At 40.6% G+C, this 22,705-nt stretch overlaps 1 protein-coding gene across 2 annotated transcripts in view; it reads right to left on the bottom strand.

Annotated features, from left to right (window-relative positions):
- POU6F2 (POU class 6 homeobox 2) overlaps positions 1 to 22,705 on the bottom strand; it is a 362,238-nt gene that overhangs the window by 30,868 nt on the left and 308,665 nt on the right. For both annotated transcript variants that reach the window (XM_063129575.1, XM_063129585.1), the window contains one exon: positions 4,299 to 4,445. In XM_063129575.1, coding sequence (XP_062985645.1) covers positions 4,299 to 4,445 — 147 coding nt within the window. The remainder of the gene's footprint in view (positions 1 to 4,298; positions 4,446 to 22,705) is intronic.

Consider the following 22,705-nt stretch of genomic DNA (forward strand, 5'->3'; position numbering starts at 1 on the left):
AGAAGGATAGGGTTAGGCTGCATATTTTAGTTAAAGCTGTAGGCTTGGTGATATTTTTAGGAATCCTTGCTGCAGCTGTGCTGACATAGGTCTGCCTTAAACCCGATTTTGGATGAGCGTTAGGTACATAGTATATCATCCACAAAATGATAAGGCTTGTGTGACTGTTCATATTTCAGAGAAGGAAAACATATAATTCTGCTTTCCTGCATTTCTGCAGTTATTCATGCACCGAGATGCTGCTGATGTCCAGTAAAAGAAAATTCCCCTTTTGACCATTTGGGGATATTCCACCAACTCTCACCCAGATGTTAGCTATATAATCTAGTCCCAGTGATGGGTGGTCTCATATTTTTTTCCTCTGAAAAGTTTTAGAACATTCTTTCAGCAAAACCTCATAGGATCTTGAGACAAAAATCTGCATATCAATGGACAAAATGGTTCCTCGATAGCTGCAGTAGGCCTAATCATTTTGTCATACATAATGATGGATAAGTAATTTCTTTAGATGGGGCTCTGTCGAACAGTTCCTTGTTCAGAAAATTAAACCAGAACATTTAAATTATTAGAAATGCGTGGGTTTTTTTGTTGAAAAGTTAAACCATGAATGAAAAGCAAAAGGTCTCACTCATGTGGCTCTCTCATCAACATGCAGCATACCCTGGTTGCTTCTACACTAGCTGTTTAATCTTTAAAAATTCATACTCAATAAGCAGGGTCAGGGGGAAGGCTTTGTGGAGGAGGGTTCTGGGACAGGAATCCCCAATAAGGATGCTCACAAGGGGTCTCACTGAACACTCTATGGGATTGCTTTATTTATAGGCTCTAGGGACAAGGTTAATGGAAGGAAAACAAGTGATAAACACACAGAGCTGGGGGGGGGAAAGAATATGCTTACTAACACTCTATGTAAAACATTACTCTTATTTCTCTATCACTAAGGTAGTTGGAAATGAAAACCAGCTATATTACAGGGTCCAGGTTTATGGCACATCAGCTAGTTTCTCTCTGACTGCCTTTCCAGCAGAGATATAACTGCCACAGAGACAGTGAGGACTGTGTTCACTCCCTTCCTGGATTCTATTAAGGACTGCTCCCAAGATCAATCTGCCAAGCCTGCCAGATCACTTTGTTACACCTTCACACAAGGGGCCTACCTTTTGCTATATGAACTCTCACTCCTTAAAACCAGGGAGGAAAGCCCTATAAGGGAACCTGCTGCTCAAGATATTTGTCATGACGATCAGGGCCTTTTCTATCATTGCTCCAAGGCTGTAGAAGAAGCCAAATTATATGTTATCTGGTAGCTGTGTGTGATAATAGCCTGATGGCCCTCTCTCCACAGAGTGTGTGCCAAATCACACACAGCAAAATGCCCTTAGGAAGGGGCATGGTAGCAGAGAAAGGGTAAAGGAAGGAGGTGTTTAAGTGGCTCCATTGCCAGTGGGGCGGTGGATCCACTCTGGGTTTCAGTCAGAACCATTCAGAACCCTAAAGGAGCTATCCATTTTGGGGATAGGGTTCAGCACCATGGATGGCTCCTTTAGAGCTCTGACTGGTTCTGACTGAAACCCAGAGCAGATTCATCACCCCAAGACATCAGAGCCCCCAACCTCCGCTCTGTTTAACCTTTCTTTTTCAACCACTTTCCCTGAAACATATGTAAACATAGTGGGCCTGTTCAGACAACACACTAAGACATAATTAGGCAAAAGCCCACTAACATAGTGAGCATGTTTAAACCATGGTTATGTAGCCACCATGGTTAGGCATGGTTCATATGACTAAGCCATAATCTTTAGATCAAAATGCTTAACTAGCGTGGCTTAGCACATGGTCTGAACAGGGTCAATGTGTGGTTTGTAATGAAGACCTACCTGTTGAAGAAGGTGTTTGAAAGCTGGTAGTCTGGCTAGTTATTCATCTTAGAATGTCTGTGGTTCTGTTGCAATTCAATTTCTTATTGTGATTTTAGTGTGACAAATTGCAGTTCTATTTTTAATTAGGTTTGATGACCACTGGATTTTATCATTGTAAGCTGCATCAGACACATGGGAAGCAGGGTACAAATAACTTATACAAAATAAATAAAAAGCTATGCAGTTTCCCCCATGCCTATTCTCTCCTTCAGGATTCTATAAACATGAAGGCAAATGAGACAGAATCCTTCAGTCTACTCCTTTTTTTAACCCTTCATTTATACAGAATTACACCTGTAACACAGCTCCTGGACTGTGGTGTGAACAGAGACCACTCAATGGACTGCTGCCGTTTTACAAAAATGGGATCCCACAAACCCCTGCAGCCTGAGGAATTTCCAGATTTGGTATACGAATGCATATGCAGTATCACTGTGAAGTCTCTTAGTTTTATTCAAGCACAGGACAGATGTGTTTGCCCAACAGTTTACCAACACATTCCAATTGTTTGCTTTCCTGGGAGAGTCTGAAGAAGGGGGGGGGGACTTCTTCGACTGACAAACTGTCATGGTTTTATATCTCATAGCGTTAAATTTACGTCCCATGAGCCAGGTGCCTCCTGTGAGAGGGGAGTTTGCACTGTTTCTGAAGCACAGATATAAACAAGCAAGCTTTCTAGATGGAGCTGATCTGACTATGAGTTATAGGTAATAGAACCAACTTTTCTTCCATTCCAATACCCTGTCCCTAACAGAAATCTTAATAGGCTTTTGAGAGCTTCCATTTAAAGCTGGCTGCATAAAACGATCCTTTGATGAAAAGGGATTGAAACAAGGGTTAAAGTAGACACTGAAAGGTTATTGTAGAGGGCACAATGGTCGTGCAATCCTCCTTTAATATGTGTGGTGTGCACCTGCGATAAGATGATTCATTAGATAAGGCCTCACTTTGACAAGCTCCATCGTTCAACCCTCGGGGTAGTGATGGAACAATTCTGTACCCACCCAGTAAATATAACAAGGTCAGCATTTTTTTTTCCTTGTGGGATGGATACGAGGAGGGGAAGCTCCAGATGCATCTTTGTTCATGCGTTATGTTAATAATGATAAAATAAAGCAACCCCCCCAACAAACGTTAGGCTTCAGGGTGCTCCTTTTTAATGTTTAAAAAGCATTGGACAGAATAAAATAAATGCCATGTCTGTCTCAGGTAAGTAGATTGGTGATATCAAATCACAGAGAAGGGAAGAAGAATTTATTGTTTCTGCATTTTTCAATTATATCCCAAGAACTGAGCAAGCAAACGCATTTACAGTCATTGGCTTCAAGAACGATACCATAGTTTTGACTTAAAGATAGGGTGACCATATGGAAGGCACATTCTGCCATGCCCGGCCAAGCCTGGGCATGGGGAGGGTTTTGTGGGCGGGGCAGGACTGAGACGTGGCCACCCTGCATTGGCAGGGCCTCTGGGGACTGGGAGGGGTTGGGCACCTTTATCAAGGGACGCTTGACCCCTCCAAGCCCTCTTGCCCTCCGTCCCACAAAGGAGGACAGGGCTCCTGTATCTTTAACAGTTGCATAGAAAAGGGAATTTCAGCAGGAATCATTTGTATGCATGCAGCACCTGGTGAAATTCCCTCTTCAGCACAACAGTTGAAGCTGCAGGAGCCCTGCCCTCTTTTGTCTCTGGTCACTGTAGCATAGTCCCTGAAGCTTAACTGATGTGATGAAGAAGGAATTTCACCAGGTGCTGCATGCATACAAATGACACCTGCTGAAATTCCCTTTTCTATACAACTGCTAAAGATACAGGGGCCCTGTCCTTCTTTTCATATGGTCAACCTACTCCAAGCTCACTTCAGGAGGCTTTGTGTCACTGTTAGTCATTCTAAGCCTGAATGTTGTAGCCCAGTATCAGTCTTTCTTAAGTAATAAGGGAAAACTATTGGTTCTGTTAATGTTAGAGAAATTCATGAATGAGTACAGCAAAAAAATTGCAGACACAGATATACGTTTCTGACTTTCTTTGCAATATTAAATGACAGAATCCAAAAGCAAACATTTGTTAAATTTTCTTTAAAAAATGATAATAATGGGTTGGATTCAGATTTAGTCACAGGGTAGACCCATTGAAACCAATGGGACTTAAGTTAGTAATTATGACTAAATCTGGATCCTTCCTTCTCATTCTGCTTCAGCACTCTAAACATTTCTACTTCTCTTGTCAGGACATATTGTTTATTTATTCTCCCCCCTCCCTTCCCAGCCCCATATGTGTGCGACCACAAATTGCTGTCATGCATAAGGAATTCATTTCTACCCCAAGATCAATATGCCATATGAATTCACTATTCCCCCCTCCCCTTCTTCCACTCACCTGTCCTTGTGCATTAGTGACTAGTTGACCTGTGACCCCCTGAAGACCGGAGAGTGCATTGCCAAAGGCCTGTGAGCTTGCTATTGAGCCCATGGCGGCTGCTGCTGCCGCGGCTGCTGCTTGACTTGCTAGAGGATTATTAACCAGCTGAAAATAGGAAGAAAAGAGCAAAGAGTAAGGCCACTGACAGCAACTCCACTGTTACACTGAAACACACTGCTAATTGACCTCATGATCTCAACTTGATGGGAAGGTGCAGTTAATCTTAAAACCTCAAAGAGTGTTCGAGAGGCTTTTACAATAAGTGTATCAGGCAGCTAAATATCACAAAAGTTCTGTTGGTATCATTGGAAATGATTCCACTTTAAGTGGATCACAGTCAAAGTGGAATATTGTCCAAATTATCTTTTCCATTTGCAAAGTTATTCAGCCACGGATTTGGATTTATTTATTTTAATGAAAATTGTATCTAATTATTAGTTTTTTTAAATGTAACGCATTAGCTAGAGTCTGACATGATAGCGTCCAGGGAAGACTGTACATGTAAATCTGAATTAACTGAGAGGGTGTAAAAGTCTATATCATCAAATGAGGGAAAAATCACATTTCCCTACCAGCGCTTTTCTGTCCCACAATAGGGATGATCAGCTTCCTCTTTCTTCACATGGGGAAGAAAGAGGAAGCAAACAACAACCATATGGCCCATTCAGTGGACAATTTTATCCCGCTGCTTCTCCTGCACACAGAAGGAAATGGCGGCACATTTCACTACAGCCGAAAAAGTTGGATTTTCCAGTCTTTTTTTTTTTTGCAATGGGAAAATGAGCAGAAGGGGTGGGAGACGCTTGGGAGGTGAACGTCATCATGAAAAGGATGCGAAAATCCACAAGTGCCCAGCAATGAGTGTGCTATAAAATGCTCTTCAGATGATGCTTTTAGCTAGGTCAGCCATTTAGCCAAAGCCCCATCCTGGGAAAAGCCCACAATTCAATTGTCCCAGTTTTAAATATGCAGCTTCCTTCCTTCCCTCTCCCTTTACATGCTTACATGAGCTAAAGCCAAAACCCAGGAAATGGGCATTGTAAAGGAGCCGCATACCAAACAATCCAAAACAGTATTACAGATGTCAGGTAGAGAGGGGCACTTTTTAAAGAGGGGGAGAGGTTCTGCTGCAGCCCAGCTTCTTTGAAAGTACAGCCTGTCTGTTCCAATGGAAAGCTTACACAGCAGGGAGGCAGCTGCCTAGAAGCCTCCCTGATATCTAAGCTTTCCACATGCAGAGAAATGTTGACAAGGGCATACATCCAAACAAATGATCCCAGATGCGGATCCTGAAGTGGCATGATCCCATTTAGGGGTCTGTACCAGGCACTGCTCTGGATGTTAGAATCAACTGTTGTAAAATGCAGAGCAAGAAGGACTCATGAAATGACAAATACTCAAAGGAAAAAAAATGTACTGTGCAAAGTTCTGGCTGTCTGAAGGATCATATTGACTAATTCACCGGTCGTTTAATACTCACTTACTAGATCTAGGAAACCTGTATTTGCACTTAAATTTAGTGGTATGACATGGTAGGAATATGTATATCTCAGTATCAAAAGGTGCAAACTTCTCAGAGAGTTTAAAAATAGCTGGTTTTCATAGATATACACTCATTATATACATTTGTTGTAGCCGAGATACTTGCTGTCTAAATCTACTTAAAATCAAATCTACTGCTCTCAGGAATAAGTACTGATAGGGATATTGCTGATGCAACCTGACTTGATTCAATATGAATTGACACAACCTGAGGTGATGAGAACAGCACATCCTTCAACATACATCCTGGTTTCACTCATTATGTAGCATAGATTATGGGTGGTCTCAAGCCATTTTTAAAGCTAGTGTGATCGAATTGGAAACCTAGTCCAAACCTGCCACTGCGAAACAGCAGCAGACTTAGCAAATGATTATCAATAGAGAAAGCATTTAAATAGCAAAGCAGCATGATTAAAAAGGGGTTTTTTTTCCTTTGAGGATGTTTATTCATACTGATTTATATTGATATCATTAAGATAAAGCGAAGTAAGTAAATTAAGGACAGGGTCGGGGGTTCAGTTCAGTCTGATGGAGTCAGGAGAAAGAGGTACAGCTGGGCTGAGGCTGAGCTGTCTCTGCAAGCAAAATATATAAGATGATACAATATTAATAAAATAACACTTTTTCTTCCCCAATCTGCTAATGTGGTCTTTACACAGAACAGCAGGTAGCACAGAAATGCACTGGATAGTAGGCGGCAGCAAGCACCTCTAGCCATTTTAGTTCCAATTTTTCTTTTTATGGGGCAGTATGTTTTTCTTGAAGCCTGCAGTATAACTGTATAAATTGGGTCCTCTCTCAGTCAGTTAGGCTGTACGCCTGCCCACCTCACTAAAGGCCAATCCATACATAGGAACCAAGATTTGCCTTTGGTTGACAGTAAAGCTCCACTAATGAAAGGGGCCTCTGCCTGATTTGCGGAAGGATTCCCCCTTACATCACAGCTTATCCCATTCAGCAGGGTTCCGGGGGCAGATCTACAGCAGTGTTTATACCCTGTTTCCCCGAAAGTAAGACATCCCCCGAAAATAAGACCTACTTCCAGTTTTGCCTCTCACTGTAATATAAGGCATCCCCCCGAAAATAAGACCTTTTTTTTGGTCAACAATAAATGTGTACTGTATTCTTCTTCATGGAAAAATAAGACATCCCCTGAAAATAAGACTTAGCGCATCTTTGGGAGCAAAAATTAATATAAGACACTGTCTTATTTTCGGGGAAACAGGGTAACGTAGTACAGTTCCTCTGATAACATAATATGTTGCACTGGTTTAAAACATCACGGGGCACACTGAGTCGTTATAACACTACTTGCCTTTCTCCTTCCCGTTATTAATTCATTAAGCCGGGTAACACTGTGACTTCTAACGCTGAACGTTTGAGGTTCCCAGCGTTGGTTTGTTCTGTGCTCCGCCCACTTCCTCTTCTCCTCCATTCTCCCTCCTCCCCATTTAGTGCTATCTCTGCGCTCTGATTTAAGTGCCGAAAGGAAGTTTCCACGCCCCCTTGAATGTGATTGGCTGACAAGTGACGATTCAAAAGTCAGTCAGCAAAAACTATTACGACATACGGGGCCACATACGAACACTTCCAACGGTATTTAAACATAACAACGGAATGAATGAAATGAAAGAACGAAGGAGAATACAACGTTGATAAAATGTAAGAAACTGACCATCATGTGACCCAATATCCCTTCCTTAACCCTTCCTTAACGTTATAAACCATTAGTGTAGATCTGCCCCTAATATCCTGTGTAGCATTTCCAAGAGATTAGAAAGACTGCTGTGGGGGGAGGAGTGGGAGAGGAAGTTCACTTCCACCAGCCCACTTCCATATACCTAAATCTGAATCCAACCCAATATGGGTTTTTTAGGTGTACACCTAAGACATTCTATTTGATACCTAAAGTGGCAAAGTATCAGTGTGGGTGGAACATAGCAGGTCAGAGCAAAGGGTTTGTAAGGAAAACATCTGTGTGGAGCTATTTCTGAAGTTTTCTAGTTTTTCAGATTTTGGTGTTGGTCATCTGTCAAAACATCAAAAAACAATAAACACAATATCAAAACATAAGATAAGGGCTAGGCAGCAACTTGTGAAAGCGTATTGAATTAATTGCCATGCTGCTGAGTCGCATTCACTAATAATACAGGTCTGTGATATAGCATTAGGACATGAGTGTTAGCTTCATCACACCAGAGTTATACTGTGCAATCACTGCAAATTTATTTATTTATTTATTTATTTTATTACATTTATATACCGCCCCACAGCCGAAGCTCTCTGGGCGGTTTACAACAATTAAAAATGGTAAACATTAAAAGTATACAAAATTTAAAAACCATCAAAAACATAAAAAAACACAGTATAAAAATGTATCCATTTAAAAACAACCATTCTGGAGTCCATTAAAAACAAACTTAACGTTGTTAAATGCTGTTAAAATGCCTGGGAGAAGAGAAAAGTCTTGACCTGGCACCGAAAAGATAACAATGTTGGCGCCAGGCGAGCCTCATCGGGGAGATCATTCCACAGTCGGGGGGCCACCACTGAAAAGGCCCTCTCCCTTGTTGCCATCCTCTGAGCTTCCCTCAGAGTAGGCACTTGGAGGAAGACCTTAGATGTTGAGCGCAGTGTACGGGTAGGTTCATGTTGGGAGAGGCGTTCCATCAGGTATTGTGGTCCCAAGCCATGTAGGGCTTTATAGGTTAAAACCAGCACCTTGAATTGGGCTCGGAAACATATAGGCAGCCAATGCAAGCGGGCCAGAATTGTGTGCAAAGTTTTCCAGTTTATAATCTGCTTTGACTGTGAAGTACTCCCATGCATCCTGCTTTAATTGTGCTTCATATATAAAAGAACCGACCTATTTAACTACCTCTTTAGGAGCGAATCTTTTGTTGTTCTCTGAGCGGCCACTGGGGGTGCAGGAGAATGATTTGATATGTTTAAAGTACAAATTAAACAAATGCTTACATCTGCGTAAGTTTTAAAGATAAAGACATCAAAATTGGCGCAGTAATACATATTAAGGGGGGCTAGAAGCATACCAAATTTGAATCGGATTGGGACATCCATTGATTTTTTTTAATGATTTTTTACATTTCTCCCCCTTAAACCCTTTCCTGGTATGGAAAGGATCTTAGGAGCGCTGCTGCCTGGGGTGTGATTTAGCTAACAACAACAACAACAACAGCTTTACGCTATGGAGATAATTCAAGGGAAACCGGTATATGGGATGAAGCCCTGTATGCGCCTGTATCCTGTGGCCGCTGTGTTGGTGGAGTAAGTCAGGCCAAACACAGACAAAATATCTGAAAGTTCCAATGCTGATTTTGTTTGATGTGATCCCACAGTCAAAACATGTGATTTTTGTGACACTGTTCTCCATGAGAAACAAAACAAGCCAAGCAAAAAATAGGACCCAGGTGCAATGTAGAGCTGTGTTAAATATCATCCAGCTTTTATTTTTAGGCAGAAATTAGCCATTTCAGTGGGAGAAAATATATTCTCCAAACCCTCTAACATTCTGCAAATATTTACTTTCTAAATACTGTTTGGCATTAGGAATGGAAAAACCAGTTTCTCCCAAGTTCTCATTTTTCCAATCTGAAGTTTGGCACGAACATTTGTATGTACTTTTGTGTGCAATTGTCTGAATATTTGTTTGGAAATGTTTTTTTGTAGTCAATTGTGCCTAAAATCCCTCTTTTTAAAAAATGATTTTCCTAATATAATGCATTACAAATGTTATTTTAACTTATATATGAATTTTTGCCGTCATTGCTCTCTAACATACATATTTTTGCACTCATTTTTTGACTGGAGAACTCCATAGCAAAAAATTGAAGAACTGTTAGGGCATGTCTAGACCTCCTGGTGTTCCAGGAGGGAAGGGGGGAGGATCTCACAATTTTCTGATCGCTAGATCCTCCCCCTCAGTCCACATGCGGCTGAGTGACATCCCGGGCATCACGCCCATCGTGGCAGCCATTTTTTTTTAAAGAAAGAAGAGCTGGAGTGCACGAGCACTCCAGCAAAAGTAAAAAGGTAAATAATAAAAAACCCGCTCCCGCTCCCCACCCCATCCCTGATGGGCACAGAGCACCTGAGGCGCTCTGTGCCCCATGCCCGGTTCCCAGCTCCTCCTACTTCCCAGATCCCGAGACCATGGGAAAAGTCGGGATTAATATCCCGGGGAAATGCAGGGATCTTCCCTCCCTGCCCCTGGGATCCCCTGTGCATCTTGTGGATGCACAGAGAAGATCCTGGGGTGATCCCCGGGATAACCACTGGTGTATACATGCCCTGGATTTCATCTTGGTTCACAAGTGCAAAATTAGGTAAATTCATAATTAAAATATAAACACAATGAATTTCTCCTCATGCCTATTTGGCACCACTATTTTTGCATCTGCTTCTTCCCCTCAGCTGTTGCTGATTCTTTCTTCCTGGATTAGTCATATAAGCGATCCCACACAATCAAGGATTACACAATGAATGGGATGACACAACCCTGTCTAGCCAATCAGATTTGGCTATTTAATGATGTCATTTCAGAAAAGCAAAGGCAACAAAGAATGAGGAGAACTGAGGGCAATGTTAATGAATAAATGAACATTTTCACAAGAAGTGTAAAAAAACCTGCCAAAACCGAGAGGTGTGTGGGGTTTTTTTGCACTGCCAAAATGTTTTGTGAAAATCTATTAGTATTTTTGGTTCAGCATTATTGCAAAACTGCTTTTTGAAAACTTAGAATGCAAATATACAAAATGTATAAAACCAGTACTCTTCGTAAAACAAAAGCGCCTTATTTGTTTTGGTGCTAACTAGAACTATACTGACACAGACTGGGTTGCTCAGCTTTCGAAGCTGCTTTATCAATGGGGACCCAATTCCTCCAGCATATCAATGATTCTATACATTTATATCAATGTATATAAAGGGAACAGCCAAGGATTAATACTGCAAGGCAGCCACATCCAATTGTTTCCACAGAGAACCCCTCCCTTCCCTTCCTACACACTTTCATGTGATTCAATGCCGGCAAGCCACCTACTGCCAAAATGAGCTGTAAGTCCTGATACAGATGCAACTCTGTCAGGGGTCTATTAGAGAAGCTGCATAGGGTTTATAGATGCTAGAGAGGGTTGGGGCAGGTTCAATTTCAGCCCTTAACAACAAGGTAATTTCAGGTGGAGTTTTGTTAAAGCTTTTTTAAGTGCAGAGAATGGCACACTGGGTCTTCTGAATTCTTGATGTCCTTGTCTTTAATATATATTGTGCACTTTCTGTGACTCATTCATTTTTAAATGCTGCATTTTTTCTGTTTAGTGCATTTCCCTTGGTTCACCCCATCCCCCAACCCAAACATTTTATCTGCTCTTCATTATTCAGTCAAAGCCACAACTTGGTAATCTTCCAAAAAATTGATAGAGCCAGAAGGGCAATTGTAGCATGAACACAGCACCCAGATCAAGTGTATTGGAGGCTGTGGTCATGGTCTTCCGGATAAAGGAACTGGTTTCATCCTCCCTGGGCCACCATGGGCATGTCTACACCAGGGGAGGGAAGGGGGAGGATCCCACAATATGGTGATCGCGAGACCCTCCCCCTGGGTCCACATGTGGTGTGCACGCATCCATGGAGGAAGCAGGATGTTGCACCTGCCATTTTTTTTTAAAAAAAAGACAGGAGCTGACATTACTAGGTTGTGCTGCATATACTATACAAAGTAGGCTGTCTGGATCATCCCATGATCTGCAGGCTGACTCAGCTCTAGAAGGAAGATGCAAAAAAAAACCCCAACACCCCTGCAAAATGTAGGCAGAATGTTTTTTTCCCTGTACTGCCAGGCTACAGAAAAAGGAAGATCCAGAGACAGACTGCAGTCATTCCCACCTTCCAGTATTCTACAAATACCTAAAGTCTAGGTAGTAATTGTACTGGGCTCAGGTATTTCCATCAGGGATATGCAAATAGACTAATATGTCAGGCAAGTAGGCTAGTGGCTGAGCAAGTTACTTGGAGGGTGGCCAGTTATACATCACTAAAAGTGAGGAAGTGCATAATCAAAAAAGAGGACAAAAGGACGTGGCTCTGCATAATATTTGCACACACCAATTTATAAGCAGAGATGCAAATTTAGAAATCAGTACTGTAATTCCAACAGAAGTACAGTCACCTCATCTGAGTGGAGAAGATGGTGACCTGTGTGTCTGCTCAATCTACTGCACAGGTGCTAATTTGATGGGCAAAGTCAAGGTCACTGCTCTCTCTCTCTCTTGGTTATGGTTCTTTAGCTTGAAACTGGGCAGCCCTACAAATAGAGGATGCCTTCAAATGGAAGACTGTCCTCTGTAAAGTAGGACACATGGCCACCTTAGTAACTTGGGAAGCAGATACCGTAGGTGGCAGAGAGATAGTCTGGGACACAGAGGGAGGATCTAGTGGCCTCTCTCAGTGACATGATGCTGACAATGAAGGCTGCAGGTTGGAGAGATCTTAGTGTCCCAAGTTCTCAGGCCAGGGGCTTCTTTGTGTGTGAAATTTCAGTAGTTTCTTCCAGCCAATAGTCCTAGTGTAAATAGGCAGAAAGCTTATATACACCAGTTTCTGGGGAACATGGGTGGGAGGGTGCTGTTTCACCCGTGTCCTGCTTGTGAGTTCCTGGTTAACAGCTGGTTGGCCACTGTGTGAACAGAGTGCTGGACTAGATGGACCTGGTCTGACCCAGCATGGCTCTTTTTGTTCTTAGTAGTAAAGGAAGCAGGAATCATGCCTGCTCTGCAGGGCTCCTGTTTGGAGTCCCACAGTACCTGATACTATAGGAGAACAGATACCATTGGGGAGAAGAAGGGGAGTGAATGAGAATGATGATCCAATGTAGGTATTCTGCCACAGGTGGACATGTGCAAAAGTGGCGAAAATTAAAAACTGTATACTATCGTTTTCACAGCAAATCGGCTAACAACAGGAAAATCTGTTCATTTTTCATTAAATCTCACATTATTGCCTTACTGTACACAGAATCGTGCCCTTCCATAAGGCATTGTTGGTAGACAGATGAATTTCTTCATGTATCAAGTCTTTCCTATTTTTATTTGTTGACGAGAATCACACAAAATATTTATGGACCCTTTAGGCAATATTTTGTGCTGTATAAAACAAGGGGGGTTGTGATAAAAATAAGAAAGGGCTAAGTTTCTCTCAGGTCTGATTCTGACTTCTTTCAGCTAGGTAAAAACATGCAGTAATCTCAATAAAGTCAATATGAGATTTTTTATTTATTTATTTATTTTTAAAGCTGGAGTATATACAGAATAAGGCCTCTTGGCTTTGTACATCCTATAGTTAGTAACATGGCAGAGCCATTTAAAATCTCAACATGTGTTGATGAGATAGATGTTTCACTGATATGTGCCTTGTGTTTATCTATACCCAGTATGCATGACTTTTTGCTTTATTTTTCGTGTACCTCAGAAATAACTCCATTGAGGGTAGACCATTCTAAAGCCACCGTGAGAGGAGAATAACACAATAAAATGTAAGGAACTTCCTCTCCTTATTAAAGACTTTCTTTGTGGTAATGTAACTCTGTGGACTTCAATGGAGTTAAATCACTTGGATAGGAGCATGAAGGGAGAATTTTTTTTACTGTGTGGTACTGCAGTGTGTGTGTGGAATCATTTCTACTTCAACCACAATGACCTTTTTCTCAGGCTCACCGTCTATATGGACATGGCACTTGACCATACACTTTTGCATCTCCTCCCCACCCTTTTAGATCTTTTTTCACTTTGATTTGTGGTCACAACAGGCAGTGGTGTTTCAAGGAAGAAAACCACACAGCAAACGGCATGCATGTAAACATTGTTATGTCTACATGGATTTCAGTCTCAAGAACCTTGACACACAGTAACTTGTACAACCTCAATTATGCTTGTGAGAGTTCAATAAAGGCAAGCTTTGGCAGCGAAATACATTGCTTACTTGTACAACGGTTCAAATCCTTTCCTCATAATACAGAACAAGAGCCAAATTTTTTATTCTCAGAACTGAGAGAACATGACCCTGTGTAGTTAGCAAGGGGGGGATCTTGAGGTAACACTCTGAAAACAACGTAAGGGTTCCTACTGAGAGCAGCTACTGCCTTGGCAAAATTTCCTTTTATCTCCCATATTTTTATGTCTAATTGTAGTTTCCCGTAGCAGTTAGTGACACTGAGGCTAAGCGTTCACATCCAGCCACACTTAATCAGAGTAACATCACTTTATACTGGGTATCTACTTAGGAAAATACTTCAAAAGAAGAAGTTGATATGCTTTTGTACTGTCATAAATTTATATGAGTAAACAAGGGTGGAACATTTTGGCGGCAGAGCCAAGGGAGAAGTTGCAGTGCTTTAGGCCATTTGGTTTACTTCTCAATAGAAAGTATTTTTTATAGTGGATAGATACTGTAACCTATGTGGAGCCTGGAGGATAAAGTGGGATATAAATCTAAAGGGGAAAAATGAAATTACCAATACTATGCTCTACTTTGATCCATAAAAATGATAATATCCTCAGTGTCACTGGAAGTAAAGCAGAGTTTTCCAACTGGCAGCATATACACTGGTACAGGCAGTTAGAGACTACAGGTTTACCTATGGTGAACAATCAGGCCTACAAGCTTTTATTTATTTTATTTGTGTAATATATAGTTATAGGTTGTCCTGGCATTGCATGACTCTCAGGGTGCTGTACAATAAAAGCAATAAAAACAAAATAATAAAACACCGTAAAAATCAAAACAAATCACAGACGCAGAAGGTAAGAATCAGTAAATTCAATAAATCCTTCAAAAATAATAGAAGCCATAAAAAAAAACCAGTTGATGAGCTATAAAACATGCTAAAATGCCTGAGAAAATGAAGCGTCTCCACCTAGCATTGCAAAGGTATCAAGGTGGGCACCAGGAAAGCTCCTCTAGGGAGGGTATTCTACAATTAAGAGAGCTGTCTCCCTGGTCACCACTTTACAACAGAAACCCACCCCACCAAAATTGAAACGGGCAGGCTAATGCAACAGAAGGCAGTATTTCAGATCGCCAGGTGCCAAGCTCTTTATGGTTTATAGGTAACAACTAACACTTTGATCTGAGTCTCGAAATGGATCAGCAGCCAGTGTAGCTTTTTAATCTCAGGGAAGGTATGTTCCCTGTCCCAGTTAGCAACCTAACAGCTGTTTGTTGTATTAGATAATGTTTCTGAGAAATCTTCCCAGAAAGCCCCATGTGCTGTAGTCTGAGCTAGAGGTTGCCATGCCTGCCTGTGCCACAGCCTGCTCTCCAGCTCAGCTAACTGGATGGAAGCATTTCAAGGCAGTTGGAAGTTACACATGTACTGCTGTCTGCACTACAATAGTCCTCTCATAAGGTGGACATGGCTTGTGTGGCACACTTGCCATAAAGGTTGGCTACCACAGGTATAAAGGCTTTTCTAAGGATCTGTTGCTTGTAGCACAACCCCTTTCTGGTATAACTCATCTATTCCAGGAAAAGACAAAAGTTTAACATATATTTTATAAACAACTGATGCTAAGGTCTTTGAAAAATTCTCGTTAAGCTCCGATCTTTTCCTTGACAGCCACCTCCCACAAGGTCGTAATGGTTTCACCAGTGTAATCGTCAGGATTTCTACCAATGAATTCTAGGAATTGTAGTTTGGTGAATATTCTACAGGCAAAACTAGAGGGATGGAGGGAGGTCCAGTTGGACAGCCCCCCACCAGGCCTGTGGAAAAGGAACATCAAGTGTCAACTCCTGCTCCAGTGGGTCTGGTTGTTAAGTTGCGGGAGAGATACTGGGACTGGGGCTGAGACCTAAAGAACAGCAAAGCTAGCAACTCCCATGAACACATTTTTCAAACATGTAGTTCTTTCTGTATCTGTTGCATTTTATAAATGTTGTAAACCGCTTTGAGGATTTATATGTTTATGTGTTAGATGCATTCACTACTCAGAAATTTAACTTCCAAAGACACTGGGATTGGGACTAAAGAACGGCAAAGCTACCAACTCCCACTAACACATTTTTAAGGCATCCCCAAAATGAGAACAGAGATTTTTCCAGAGACGACAATAAAAATTCTGTTTCAAAATAATAATAATTGTATATTCATCTGAATGTCTCCTAAATCTGTACTTCCAATAATTTTGCAAACTTCAAATAGCAACAAACCAAAGTAGGTTGTAAATGGTTTTATTTTAGAGAGGAATTTCTTCACATATACAATCAAGATGCACATCGTGCATGGTAATCAAATGGAAAGGACCTGCTGAATAATACTGGCAATTTTTCTATGTTTTCCCCCTGCTTTTCCTAGAGGATTAAAGTCTGGAAACTCAATTTGTTCTGGTAAACATACAATCAATAAAAGGTGGCCCCCCACTTTGTAGGATCAACATTTTGTCAACTATCAGACATTTAAAAGAACCCATTCCTTTAATACCTGCAAGTTATCAGTGCCAACAGGAAATAAAATCTATATTCAATTAATCAAATAAAAAGTTTGGTTTCATCATTACTTTCCGAAACACTGGGTGAAATACCACACATTATAATAGGAACTGTTTTATTGTGCACTAGTGAAAAACCATTTATCAATCTGAAAGGTAAAGAAATTGCATTCTACTTTTATAACATTTTAATATGGGAACTTATAATTAAGAAATATAGCACCAGCTAACATTTCATATATAAGTCTTGGTCCCCTTTTACAAGTCCAAGTCCAAATTTGCAAAGGATTTCCTATGTGACCTTGGAGAAATGTCTTGATTGCCCAAGTTTTTCATTTTACATAGGATGAATAGCACATCTTTGGGGGGCTATATTTTACTATATATTTTGACCTTGATTTCAATTCATAGAGATGGCCATGACAACAAATTATTAAAATTAATAATAATCAATTGCAGAAGGTGAACATTATACCACAGCAAACAATTAGCCATCAATACGAGTGTTTTGTACAAAGTCCCAGTATCTATATTATTAATTTCTGTTCTATTTCATGGAAGGTGATCTGCTGCCAGTTGTGAAAGGCTCTGGGACTCCAGTTATTTATTTAAAAAACGTACAACTCACTTTCCCCAACAAAAAGGAAACTCAAAGCTGTTTCGACAATACACATACAAAAAACCCTAATCTACTAAATGTAATAAACAACATGAATGGGATCCAGTGACACTCACCATTAGACATCATACTGTAAATATTGTTAAAGAGTACGGGCTTAACAGAAGCTGGCCCTATTAAAAAAAACACCTGCCTCCAAACATGGGCTGGGGGTGCTACAAGTCCTATCCAACCTGCCAAGGCACTTCCACCATGACATCCCCAAGCTCCACCCATTCAAAACTTCTCCTAACTACTCCAACCCTGGCTAGCTCCATCAGTAGATGTCTACAAACAATGACAGCTAAATGGAATCACCATGTTCAGAGAAGCATAACTTCACTGCATATATATGAAAATACAGCTTTCTAGCAATTATATATAAGCTTTAACAAAAAAGCAGACCAGATAATGAAATAAGCAACATGCAGGAAAAAACAGGAGATATATCAAGACTTTGGTTGTCCTCCATACTTGGCTATTGAGCTGCATTGAGCTTGGTGGATTGTTCAGGCCTATCCTAGAGCAGTTTCACAAGATGCTTTGATCATCTTTCATTGTATATACCTAGTTGTTGTTAATGTGGAAGAGAAAGGCATTTATAATGGGACAGAAAACAACGGGTGTAAAATCCATTGTGTGTCCCTGCAACAAGCAGAGGTTTGATATTTTCTCAGTTGCAACTCACTAGCTCTGAGTATTTTAAAGGGACACATCAAATTCCATGCAGAATTGATTAAAGAGTTGTTTGGCACTCAGGTTTCCATACCTGAGTCCCAAATATGAAGTGAGAATTGATCTTGATCTTCCCAAATCCAAATGAATTAAAATGCATATCCAAGTCATAACAGCTTTCCTTGGTTGTATTTCTGTTGGGTCACTGGGAGACAAATAAATCCTTTCACTGAAATAGATTCAGTGCTAAAGGTATGCAAGGTTTCTGAGCTTCCTAGAGCTGTTTTAATGATAAGCATCACTACTACAAGCCTTTGTGTTGCTTCTTGTAGAAAAAAAAATCCTCTGATGCGCTAGTATTTTTCGGCAGTATCCAACAATGTCATTCTGCTAACACAAACTTCATTGTGGTAGTATAAGGGATACTCTGGCTTCAGTAGTTGACGATCTGGCAGATTAGTTAGATTACTAACTAATCTAGTAATTAGTTAGATTACTGCAGTGTGCTCTACATGTGGCTGCCCTTGAAGACTGTTCAGAAGCTGCAACTTGTGCAAAATGTGGCAGCCAGGTTAATAACAGGGACCAGAAGTTCTGAGCATATAATATCAATTCTGGCCTGTTTGTGTTGGTGGTCTGTATGTTTCTGTGCCTGATTCAAGGTGCTGGTTTTACCTTGTAAAGCCTTACATGGCTTGGGAGTACAATACCTGACAGAGCAGCTCTCCCAACCTGAACCTATCTGGACACTACAACATTATCAACATCAAAGGCTTTCTCTGAGTGCCTTCTCCAAGGGAGGCTTGGAAGGTGGCAACAAAGGAGAGGGCCTTCTAAGTGGTAGCTCCCAATTATGGACTCTCTCCTCACTAAGGCCCACCTGGTGCCAATACTGTCATTTTTTTGGTCCCACATTAAGATTGTTCTCTACTCCCAGGCATTTGATGGCATATATTTGATATATATTTGATGGCAAACTGCCATCTTGGCCCTGTGGGGAAGAAGAAGGACCGAGGGGACAGGAGCAGGCAGAAGTAACATCGGGGCCTGCTCCTGCTGGACTCTTCCCCCCCCACAGGGCAAACTGCCATCTTGGCCCTGTGGGGAAGAAGAAGGACCGAGGGGACAGGAGCAGGCAGAAGTAACAGAAGCTCCTGCTGGACTCTCTCTCTCTTTTTCTCTCCTCCCTCCCTCCCTCCTTGATTCCTTTTCCTTGTGTGTCATGTCTTTATTAGATTGTAAGCCTGAGGGCAGGGACTGTCTTTTTTGCTAAGTGTAAGCCGCTCCGAGAGCCTTTTTTGGCTGAGGAGCGGGGTATAAGTATGATAAATAAATAAATAAATAAAATATGATGGGGCATTTATGTCTGTTGTTGTTGTTTTTATCAGGTCCAGCATCTTAATGTAACAGTTTTAACTGTTTAAATTATTTTACATTTTTTTTATATTTCAGATGTTGTATTTTGTTTTATGATCTTGTATCGTGGTGTGTATTTTTGTGAACAGCCCAAAGAGTTTCGGCTATTGAGTGATATAGAAATAAAATTAATAAATAACAATAATAACAATTCTAATAATAAGGGACCTCTAGCGCAACACCAACGTTATTTGCTTGTGCAACAGGTTTTCCAAGGAATTCTATCATACAAGCTAATGCTATTGGCATTGCGCTAGAGGTCTTTACACCAGTACAACGTAGTTTGCATTAATAGAATGACATCATGGGATACTGCCTGTATGCATAGGGATTTTGAGGACCAAAGTACCCAAAATTGCACACACCCTCACCTACATTTTAAGTGGTACTGTCCAGGATGGACTGCCATGTCATTTTTCTGAATGTGCAACTCATCGTTCAGTAGCTTTTGGATAACTCCAATTCGTGGAGAGTGATGGACAAATGACATTGCTTTTTGCTTAATGGGCGTGCATAGATTAAGTTATAAATCTGGTTGTACATCAATGATACAGTAAAGTGGTGCCACAGCAGTGCAAGCTTTCTAAGCATGCTGGCTTAATACATTGTGAACACTTGTGGTGGTGTAAGAATTTCCAGATTTCTCAAGACCACTGCTTATCACTTGAGTAAGTGCAGGAGAGTAAATGAAAATATTCATTCCCAGAAGTGAGGAACGGTGTGTTGTTATAATGGACAAAAACAAAATGCCACCTCTGTGTTGATAACAAAAGCTTTAAAGTACATTAAGTGTCATTTCTCAATGCACTTGCCATCTGACTACGGGTCAGATAGTGCCACAGTGCATGTAATCTCCTGAATGGAAAAAAATTAGATTCAAAGTGCCAAATAGATGCCCACAACATAATATCAAGGAAAACAAACATATTCCTCCTCTGTGCCCCCACCCCAACTCCAAATGTTTGAGATATAGAGAGAAATCCCAGTCATTTCTTATTACTGTGAAGGTCAGCCTAGCTGGGAAAATTGTTTCTGCTTTACAATTCCCCAAACTGTAGAAAGCAGTTAGAGTTCTGGACAAAAACTAATGTTGCATTCAAAGGGAAAAGAGGCTGATATGGCATTGCTGAAGTAATAAGAGAATTTTTTACTCTTTCCACTTCCCTGTGAACCTAATCAACTGTGACATGAGAAAATACACTGGGCTCACACAGCCAGAATCTGACGGCCACCTGAAAATGTCCTCAATATTCCACTGTTTGGGACTTTACAATGATCCTTCCGACATCAATTTTGTACATGTACATCAAAATGCCATTAGAAATGCTTACAAATACCTCCTTGCTCACAGGCCTGCACTCAGGCTCCAATCGAAGCCCAGCTGTAAAAGACTCCCCAGTGGTTGGCGAAAGGTTTCTTTCGATTACTCATATGAAAGAATTTGGCTATGGGAAGGGCATCTTGGAGAAATGTGGTGGAGGTCTAAGGATCTCTACCTCGACCTCCCTTGGAAGTTCTTGCAAATGGCATTAGATGCGACAGATGTTTAAGGAGCCTTGAAAATGTGCTTTGAACATTCTGTCTTAACAGGAACCTGTTGACCTATTTTCTTTGTTACGTCAAGTATTCATTAAAGCTAGGAATAACCATTCTTAAGTGTGGGTGTCCGAATGGCAAAAAGATGAAGTGAGCAACTACACAATACTTATGATCAACAGCTGCATTATCGACATGTATAGAACACATGTATAAATAAATATAGACTGCCTTGTTAAATGTGTGGCATGCTTAATACAACTTTTGATGACAGTTTTATTATCTTTTCAGTTATGAAAAGCTAAACCATTCTAACATGACTGCACACAACAGTATTATGAGCCTCCTCCTGTGTTCTAATATTTGCAGGAAATATTACAAGTGTTTGACATATAAATGGGGCATCTGGCTGACTTTAATAACCATGTGATCAATAGGAAGTGATATTTTTATAGCTTAGGTTCAAAATGTAAAGGGCCATGGATGGCAAATCTTTAGCAAAGCAATAAGGCTAAAAACTTTGCAGTGAGAACCCAGAGTTTTTAAATGTCCAGTTGTAGGTCTAGAATCTTAAAAGTTTAGTTGTCTTCAAAATGTCTCAATTGACTATTATCTAGAGAGATGAAGGTTTAGGACTGTTATTTATCTATTAAATTATCTAGATATTTAAATAACCTTATGCATAAATACATTACTTATTTGTCTCAACTTTTTGAATATAACGACCAGCTGTCGCCATATATAATAGGTTATTACAGTGTTAGGTAACCTTTTGGGGCCTTGGGCAGATTTGGTAATTTGAGAGGACCAGTAATTTACCCAAAAGACTGAGTATAAGGCTGATGAGGGTTCTGAGCCCCAACGCACTAAACAATTCCTTTAAACTCACTATTTCCAGGAGCTCAATCAGAAACCTATTTCACAGCAATCCTGGCTGCTGGTTGGAAAATCTGTTGTTGTTTTTTAAGTGGGAGGGGTAGTGGGTGCCATGAAAGGTGTCCAAGGGCACCATGTTTTCTGCCTCTGAGCTATTACATGTCCAGCCTATATTAATCACATTCATTCATTTATTTTCCCCCACCCCATTAAAAAAGAAGCACTAGAACCAAAGAACAACTGTAAATATGTGCAAAACCTGCTTTGGAAACTCATCTGAGGTTCAAATGTGGCTTCACATGCATCATTGATGTGTGTGTATGGTGGGGGGAGAGACCTGAAGACCGGTTAAGTGGGATGAATTGCAGAGTTCTTTGCATCAAAGCATATTACATGCAACCATTACCTCACAAAATTACTTTCAAAGAGACTGGATTTAAAAGAATCCACATTGTTGAAATGTTGTTACACCTTGCAGAAAAATATAGCCCCCCCTTTTTTGTCTCAGTCAACATCCACATCTTAGGCCTCATTCTGTTTTCACTTATATAGCTGAACAAACATCACCAAAGACAGTTGCCTTCAAACATCTGCTCTGGGCATGTGGTTTCTGATACATGTATGTTACTTTTCTTCCTGGAATATCTTCCCCAGCCACAGAACCTGACTGTATTTAGTGTGAATTCATCTGAATCCTCTCTTAGACTGCAATCTGATAACTATATTTTTGGGAGTAAGCCCCACTGAACTCAATTGGACTAAATTCTGAGTTTACATCTTTTGGTTTGCACTATTAATGTTTGGGATTAGGGAGTAGCTTCTGCATCATATTCTAGATATCTAGACTTTCACACAATTTAACTCGGCATATACTTCTAAGCAGGGTCAACAATGAGATAAGTATTTTTTTCCATGCATATTTGTGTTGGAGTAAGTGGGCTGTATTGTTAGAATTAGGACTGTACTCTTTAAATGGCAATTTAGGCTGCAATCCTATGCACACTTACCTGGGAGTAAGCTACACAGAATGCAGTGTGACTTACTTCCAACTCAACATGCAGAGGATTGCATTATTAATCAGTTCTAATTTAGGTGAATAATCACTGAGGGCATTTTTTAATCAATGGAGGGAAATGTTAATTACTGGAGGACTAAAGACTGGA

This window comes from Elgaria multicarinata, chromosome 1, assembly GCF_023053635.1.
Source record: "Elgaria multicarinata webbii isolate HBS135686 ecotype San Diego chromosome 1, rElgMul1.1.pri, whole genome shotgun sequence".
In the NCBI taxonomy this organism is placed as follows: domain Eukaryota; kingdom Metazoa; phylum Chordata; class Lepidosauria; order Squamata; family Anguidae; genus Elgaria; species Elgaria multicarinata.